This window comes from Chiloscyllium plagiosum, unplaced genomic scaffold (genome assembly GCF_037043375.1).
Source record: "Chiloscyllium plagiosum isolate Xiang-an unplaced genomic scaffold, Cpla_swu_hap1 HiC_scaffold_6, whole genome shotgun sequence".
NCBI lineage: Eukaryota > Metazoa > Chordata > Chondrichthyes > Orectolobiformes > Hemiscylliidae > Chiloscyllium > Chiloscyllium plagiosum.
The window spans coordinates 109,203,826-109,212,636 of record NW_028270144.1 but is presented as its reverse complement, the minus strand read 5'-3'; the positions used below and the strand labels follow the sequence as shown (position 1 = coordinate 109,212,636).

Below are 8,811 nucleotides of genomic sequence, written 5' to 3'. Positions count from 1 at the left end.
AGATATAGAACAAAGCTCCAGAGCAACAAAGTTGGTGGGTGCTACTCATGAAAGAGTCAACATGGCAGAGCAATCCACTATTTGAAAAGAAAACTGACGCATTTACAGAGGAAACTGGTGATTCAACTGACTCAAGTTCAATAGAGGAGAAAGTGAGGTCTGCAGATGCTGGAGATCAGAGATGGAAATGTGTTGCTGGAAAAGCGCAGCAGGTCAGGCAGCATCTAGGGAACAGGAGAATCGACGTTTCGGGCATTAGCCCTTCTTCAGGAATAGATGCTGCCTGACCTGCTGCGCTTTTCCAGCAACACATTTCCATCTCAAGTTCAATAGAGTCAAGAGTGTGGTCCTGGAAAAGCACAGCAGATCAAGCAGCATTCGAGGAGCAGGAAAATCAACATTTCACGCAAAAGCCCTTCATCAGGAATGAGGCAGTTCTCACTTTGTCAAGTTCTATAGAACTACTTTATGCCAATAGACATCTCATTAATTTTAAGCTAGATACAGGGATGAGTGTCACTGTCTTGTCAGACCAAATACCATAGAGCTGGAGACATGAAGCTATATGGTGCAGGAGACACAACCACACATATTAATCATGGGCTTCACCACATGAAGGGTACCAGATAGTAAATATATGCACAATTCATATTCACAACCTCAATCTTCAGTATCAACTAGAAAACAGTGGTAAATGATTTTAGAAACAATTTAAGTCAATCCGAGACATTTATGCTCATATCTTTGAGAAGCCAGGAAATATTCTGCAGTTATCAATTCCAGCTTACAAATAACTATCAGGAAAGCTTTAGTCTTAAATAGGATCAAAGATTAGTTTATTACACAACCACCGTTAAAAGTTACTAATTAAAAGATTGTTAGCAAAAATATAGATACAAAGACTCAAAGTAAGCATGGATAAAAGTTACTTTTAAAGGTCAGAGTAAGATAAGTCTGTTACCATTGCAGATCTGGGTTGCTTGAAGATTTGTTCCCAAGTTGAAAGCTTGAAGTCAGAAGTCAGCAGCTACTATGGCTTCTGCAGCCAAACAGGTGGACTGAGCAGGTTATGAGAGGGAGTGAAGGCTTCACTTTAACATCACTGCCAGTCTTCACCCCTCTTAAACTGGTTAGACATAGCAGTTCTACAGCTGGTGTGCCCCATTCCATTTCCCTGTTGAGATTACTCACCCTCTAATGGTGACTCTCAGATTTCTTCTTGGGCTTCTAAAAAATTAGTGTCTCACAGCTTGTCTTAGCACAACCAAAGCAAAGTGGCTGCTATGTGAACCATTGTTCACAAAACAAATTACCCTGGAATTTCCTGTGACGTCCTTTCAACCTCTTGTTCTCTCAGCATAGTCTTTGAATTCTCATAGAAAGGAACTACAGAAGGGCACATCGTGTATCAGATTTGAAACATCTCCCTTTGTGATTGATGCTGAGGTAACACATTAGTCTGATTATTTTTCTGGCTCCTGTGAATCAACAAGATCAGTCCCGTGACATTACCTCCAACCATACTGAATGGTGGGACAGGCCCAAAGGGCCAACTGGCGTACTCCGGCATCTATTTTCTCTGTTTTCTATCTGGGAAGGGCACCTTTTTAAGTTTTTGTGCCCATTTAACGACACATTAGCCTTCTTTGTGAAGTCAGAGAGGGGTCAGTGAGCTCAGTTGGCTGGTTTGCAATGCATCAATACCAACTGTGCGCATTCAACTCCTGCACTAGCTGAGGTTACCAAGAAAGATTCTCCTTCTCAACCAATCCCCTCGCCTGAGATGTGCTGATCCTCAAGTTCAACCACTCTATCAGTCGTCTCTCTCTAAGGAGACAGCATCCTTACGGACTTAAAAAAAAAACACCTGCAATATTTTAGTTATACAGTTGTGACAATAGACTGAGTATAAAGTTGGACTCACACTGATCCCTGAGCTCTCACCTTGCATCATCTGAGCACCCACTTTTCCGAATGGCAAATAAGTTTCTATCCATGCTGTTGTTCTTTTTTCTGCAACAAATGCTTGATTGTTTTAACAAGTATCTTAGAAGATACCAATTTTTTCTCATGGATATGAGTGTCGTTGATTTAATGCCTAACTCTAGTTGCCCTTGAGAAGGTGATGGGGAACTGCCTTCTTGAATCACTATAGTCGGTAGACCCACAATGCTTTTAGAGAAGCAATCCCACAACTTTGACCCAGCAACAGCGAAGGAACAGCAAGATATTTCCAAGTCAAGATGGTGAATGACTTGGAGGGGATTTGCAGATGGTAGTGCTTCCATGCATCTACTGCTCTGTCCTTCCAGATGGAAGTGATCATAGGTTTGGAAGGGGCTGTCAAAGGATCTTGGACAAGTTTCTGCAATCATCTTACTGATCGCAAATACTGTTGCTAATGAGCATCAATGGTGGAGGGAATGGATGTGGTGCCAATCAAGCAGGTTGCTTTGTCCTAGATGGAGTCAAGCTTCTCGAGTGCTGTGGAGCTGTACCCATCCAAGCAAGTAGGGAATATTTCATCACATTCCTGACTTGTGCCTTGTAGATAGCGGACAGGCTTTGGAGAGTCTGGAGGTGAGTTACTCTCTGCAGTATTCCCAGTCTCTGATCTGAAATTGTGGCCACCATATTTATATGGCAAGTTCCTATTGAGTTTCTGTTCAATGGTAACTCCAGGATGTTAATAATGGGGATTCAGTGATGATAATGCCATTGAATGGAGTAGCAGAAAGTATAAGGGACTGTCAGAGAATACAGGAGGATATAGATAGACTGGCGAGCTGGGTGGAAAAGTGGCAGATGGATTTCAATCCAGACAAATGTGAGGTGATGCATTTAGGCAAGACTAATTCTAGAGCAAATTATACAATGAACGGAAGAGCCTTGGGAAAAGTTTATGGGCAGAGAGATCTGGGAGTGCAGGTCCATTGTAGCCTGAAGGTTGCTGCACAGGTGAATAGAGTGTTCAAGAAGGCATATAGTATGCTTGCCTTCATTGAACGGGGTATTGAGTATAAGAGCTGGCAAGTCATGTTAAAATTGTACAAGACAATGGTTCGGCCGCATTTGGAATACTCTGTACAGTTCTGTTCGCCACATTACCAAAAGGATGAGAGGGTGCAGAGAGAGTGCAGAGAAGGTTTACAAGGATGTTGCCTGGTATGGAAGGTGCAAGCTATGAAGAGAGGTTGAGTAGGTTAGGTTTATTTCATTAGAAAAAAGGAGATTGAGGGGGGAACCTGATTGAGGTTTACAAAATCATGAAGGGTATAGACAGGGTGGATAGAGACAAGCTTTTTCCCAGGGTGAAGGATTCAATAACAAGAGGTCACGCTTTCAAGGTGAGGTGGAAAGTTTAAAGGGGATACACGCGGCAAGTACTTCACACAGAGGGTGGTGGGCATCTGGAACGCGTTGCCAGCAGAGGTGGTAGAGGCAGGCACGGTAGATTCATTTAAGATGCGTCTGGACAGATGTATGAGTAGGTGGGGAGCAGAGGGATACAGATGCTTAGAAATTGACCGACAGGTTTAGACAGTACATTTGGATCGGCTCAGGCTTGGAGGGCTGAAGGACCTGTTCTTGGGCTGTAAATTTTCTTTGTTCTTTGAATGTCAAGGGGCAGTGGTTAGATTGTCTCTTATTGGACATGGACACTACTTGGCATTTGTGGAGCATGAATTTTACTTTCTATTTGTCAGCCCAAGCCTTGATACTCTGCAGATCTTGTTGCACCTGAACATGGATTGTTTCTGTATCTATGGAGTTTCAAATGGTGCTGAACATTGTGCAATCATTGGTGAACATCCCCACTTCTGAACTTATAATGGAGGGAAGGTCATTGATGAAGCAGCTGAAGGTGGCTGGGCCTAGGACATTACCGTTACGAACTTCTGCAGAGAGCTGAGATGTCCGACCTCCAACAACCACACCATTTTCTTATGTGCCAGGTATGACTCCAACCGGCAGAAGTTTCGCTCCGTGATTCAACATTGATTTCAGTTTCTCTAGGATTCCTTGATGCCACACATGATCAAATGCAGCCTTGAAGTCAAAGGCTGTCACCTTCACCTCACTTTTGGAACTCAACTGCTCTGTCTGCGTTTGAACGAAGGCTATATGTGGTCAGGAGTTGAGTGGCCCTGGTGGAACCCAAATTAGGCATCAGTGAGCAAGTTATTGCTGAGCAGGTGCTGCTTGATAGCAATGTTAATGACACTTTCCATTACTTTACTGATGATTGAGAGTACACTGACAAGGTGATAATTGGATGTGGTACCTAACAGTGGGCTGCTTTGTCCTGGCTGCTGTCTAGCTTCTTGAGTGCTGTTGGAGTTGCTTTTACTGGAAGTAAATGGGGGCAAATGTCCACTTTGTCAAGTAGATGCCAGCTGGCTAGAATAACTTGGCTCGGGATGTGGCACATTCTGTAGCACAAGTCTTCAGTACTATTGCCAGAATGTGGTCAGGGAACATTCTAGCTTTTCCAGAATCCAGTGCTTCCAACTTGATATCATGTGGAGTGAATTGAATTGGCTGAAGCCTGGCATTTCTGATGGCTGGAGATTATGATGAAACCATATCAAAAACAAAAAAAGTGCAACAAGTACTGTATCCCGTCCAACAAATTGGTTCTTTCTACGAGAAAAGGAAATCAAGCTTTTATACATGGTTTACTATTAACCTGTGGCTTACTCAATATTATGGAATGTTCGAGATAACCCATACAATTTAAACAAAATTTAACTTGAACAAAGTTAGCCTTGAACCAGGGGATGTCAGAGTTTGTGCATGACTTGATGTTAGATTAGTTATTCATTTGATAGTTGGTATCCTCCTTGAAGCAATGTGTGATATTGCCAATGCAGCTTACAATGTGTGATGATCCCATGAATTACTGGAAATGAAGCAAAATGAAGTTACAGTCTGTACCACCTTCTACTCTTAAAATACCATTCCTGTTTGGGAACTCAACTATTCTTCCTGAAGGAAACGTAATTGGCAAGGTATCAGTTCAGACTAAACCTTAAAACTGTACTGACAGTTTGTCGAAGGAAGTTGCTCTCTAAATCTCACCATATAATGTCCAGGGATGTGCAGGCTAGGTGGGTTAACCATGGGAAATACAGGGTTACAGGGATAGGGTAGGAGGTTCATCCGGGTGGAATGATCTTCTGAGGGTCAGTGTGGACTGGATGGATCGAATGGCCTGCTTCCACACTAGAGGGGTTTTATGATGCAATGATTCCATCCCACCTCTCCCTTCTCTTTTAAGACACACTTTAAAATTGACCACTTTTGTCAAGTTTTTGGTCATGTATATTTCCACACCTCAGCATGCTTTTTTTTTAAAAAATCCATTACACAGAAGAACCTCGATTAACTAACATTCGATTAACCAAATTTTGGATTATCCGAACAAGGTCGCAAGGTCCCGATGCTTAGCTCACTGTGTTATCCGGCATTCCATTAACCAAATGAAGTACTCCCCACCTGTGTCCTTCGGACACCGAGGTTCCTCTGTACTGCTCTGATGTTCTGTGGGATCTTCATTCCGTTATGACCATTATACATTAAAAATTGTGTCACAGAGTCATAAAGAGTCATTGTTCAGTCATAGTGTCATTATTGTTTTGCTATCATCTGTCTTTAGCCTTTAAGTCAGTCAGTAAGGGTAATACATCACATTTCTACTCTAAGTTGAGATAGTTTATTAGAAGCATGATAACTGTTCCTGCAAAATAATATAAATTCAACAAAGCTTTCTGCTGCTGTGACTATCCGGTGACCGGGGCTCGACTGCTTATGTAGAAATTGGGTGCAGTGATTGCAATGAGGTCAACCAACTGGACCTTATCGAATATGAGTTTCCCTGATTGAGGCTGTTAATCTGGTCCTATCATGGAGCCCTGGCTGACAGATAAAGAGGAGTGTCAGAGATTCCGTTCACTCTGGGTGCTGACTCTGACAAGGCTGTGCCAGAGTCAAGGACTTTCCACATGTAAATAAAGAGTGACTTGGTGATGGGATACCGGTCTCTGTGGAGTTATTTCATTGGGCGAATCAGAGTTAGCTGTGAACATGAGCACTGGTCTGCCAATATTCAACACCTGCAGTCAAACATGAAAATGAACAGCTCGGATGAGGACACCTGTAACCCAGTGAGGAGAAAGTGAGGTCTGCAGATGCTGGAGATCAGAGCTGAAAATGTGTTGCTGGAAAAGCGCAGCAGGTCAGGCAGCATCCAGGGAACAGGAGAATCGATGTTTCGGGCATAAGCCCTTCTTCAGGAATGAGGAAAGTTTGTCCAGCAGGCTAAGATAAAAGGTAGGGAGGAGGGACTTGGGGGAGGGGCGTCGGAAATGTGGTAGGTGGAAAGAGGTCAAGGTGAGGGTGATAGGTCAGATTGGGGTGGGGCGGAAAGGTCAGGAAGAAAATTGCAGGTTAGGAAGGCGGTGCTGAATTCGATGGATTTGACTGAGACAAGGTGGGGGGAGGGGAAATGAGGAAACTGGTGAAATCCGAGTTCATCCCTTGTGGTTGGAGGGTTCCTAGGTGGAAGATGAGGCGCTCTTCCTCCAACCGTCGTGTTGTTGTGGTCTGGCGATGGAGGAGTCCAAAGACCTGCATATCCTTGGTGGAGTGGGAGGGGGAGTTAAAGTGTTGAGCCACAGGGTGGTTGGGTTGGTTGGTCCGGGTGTCCCAGAGGTGTTCTCTGAAACGCTCCACAAGTAGGCGGCCTGTCTCCCCAATATAGAGGAGGCCACATCGGGTGCAGAGGATGCAATAGATGATGTGTGTGGAGGTGCAGGTGAATCTGTGGCGGATATGGAAGTTTCCTTTGGGGCCTTGGAGGGAGATGAGGGGGGAGGTGTGGGCGCAAGTCTTACACCTCCTGCAGTTGCAGGGGAAGGTGCCGGGAGTGGAGGTTGGGTTGGTGGGGGGTGTGGATCTGACGAGGGAGTCACGGAGGGAGTGGTCTTTACGGAATGCTGATAGGGGAGGGGAGGGAAATATATCCTTGGTGGTGTAACCCAGTGAGTCCTACCCTATGCTTTTAGGAGAAAATTATAAGGGGAGTGGCAAAACCAAGAAGAAGTGAAAGAAACATTCTAGCGAATTGATAGAAAACAGGAAAAGTCACTTGACAGTAAAGGCAAATTCACACTATGCACTCTAAAAAGTCTACTGATGTTTGTGATCAATTTTCTTTTTGCCCGTGTTATTTAGCCTGCTACTTCAGAGCAGACATCATGAGCTGCTTTAACTTCTCAACATCACATTTCGTCATAATAAAAGCTTGATTTTCTTTTTGCAGTGCGTTAAGTGTATCCACAATCATCATCCCTCTGGTTACTGAACCTTGTAACTCCACGCTCACTCCATATCGTATGTATTCAGTAACAACACTCTCATCAATAGCAGCTGCCACTGCAAAAGAATCACAGGACACAAAGCCAGGTCCGAAATACATCTCTCTATCACCTTGCTTGTCTTTGGCAAATTTTTCACTGTGCGTTGTTATCTTCTTCATGAAGCAAGCTTTCTCAGTGCCTTGGTTTACCCACTCCTTAAAAAACTCCTGTAATGGACACAATGAAAAGCAATCAAATTTATGTGTCATCCAGCGTAACTACCTGAAATACCAAACAAGTCTATCAAAGGTTAAAAATCTTTGCAAGACATGGAACCTCTCATTATAACAGTGAGTATCTTAATATGTTGAAAACATTTCTTGTGGGTACAGGATGAATTCGAAATCTACAGGTTTTACATTTACAGCCCCAACAGAAAGAGTGAAACCACTGTATTGGTGAGGAAATGAACACCTATATTTATACTGGTAATCGTTGGATTATTTTTCCCATTAACAATCTCATATTAAATTACTATCAGTCATGAATATCTGGTCCTCCATATTTTCGATTGGATTACTCAGGAGGCAATGTGCTAGTGAATATTAACACTGGACTGGTAATCCAGTGAGACAGGAAATGTTCTGGGGACCCGGGTGTGAATCCCACTCGGGCTGATGGTGGAATGTGAATTCAATAAAAATCTGAAATTAAGAGCCAGGTGATGATAAATCCATTATCAATCGTTGGAAAAAAACCCATCTAATGCACTAATGTCCTTGAGGGAAGGAAATTGCTGGTCTACATGTGACTCCAGGCCGACTGCAACGTGGTTGACTTTTAATTGCCTTCTGGGCGATTAGGGATGCGCAATAAATGTAGACCTAGCCAGCGATGTCCTCATCCCATGAATAAATGCTTTAAAAATTAGCTACAATACATACTTGAAGGGGATAAAATTGCAAGGCAGGTGAAGAAAGGAATGATGTAATTGGATAGGTCCACAAAAGAGCAGTTAAAGGTACAATGGGCTAAATTACATCTATCTTTGGCATATTAGTCTGTAATTCTAAGAAATAAAGGACAATGGTATAATTCAGAATTGGAAAATAAGCAGAGAGAGTAGACTCTTGTAGGCCACATTGATACCAAAATGGCCAATTTTGTAGGTGGGGGCAAACCCAGGCAACTAACAAATTGGATAAAGACTTGTAGCAAAATAATGATGTTTAGTTTCAATATGAAGAAGTACATAGCTCTACCCATAATGACAAGTATCGGTGGCCTTTCAATAGTACCTCTACCATAAAAGCATCCAAAGACTCTGCTTCCACACCCTTTTGAAGAAGAGAGTTCCAAACACTCACAAACCTCAAAGAGCAAAGTTTTCTCATCAGCTCTGCCTTCAACGGACGACCCTTCAATTTGAAACAATGACCCCAGTTCCAGA

General features: G+C 43.1%; 1 protein-coding gene across 2 annotated transcripts in view; it reads right to left on the bottom strand.

Annotated features, from left to right (window-relative positions):
- Nucleotides 1-819: 819 nt before the first annotated feature.
- LOC122551074 (uncharacterized) overlaps nucleotides 820-8,811 on the bottom strand; it is a 38,930-nt gene continuing 30,938 nt past the window's right edge. The window contains exons 6-7 of one of the 2 annotated variants that reach the window (XM_087988349.1): nucleotides 7,492-7,588; nucleotides 820-4,903 (exon numbers count right to left, since the gene is read on the bottom strand). In XM_087988349.1, the coding sequence (XP_087844475.1) occupies nucleotides 4,818-4,903; nucleotides 7,492-7,588 (183 nt within the window). In that variant the 3' untranslated portion in view covers nucleotides 820-4,817. Of the gene's footprint in view, nucleotides 7,589-8,811 lie in introns of both variants that reach the window. The other variant, XM_087988348.1, reaches the window with a different exon arrangement.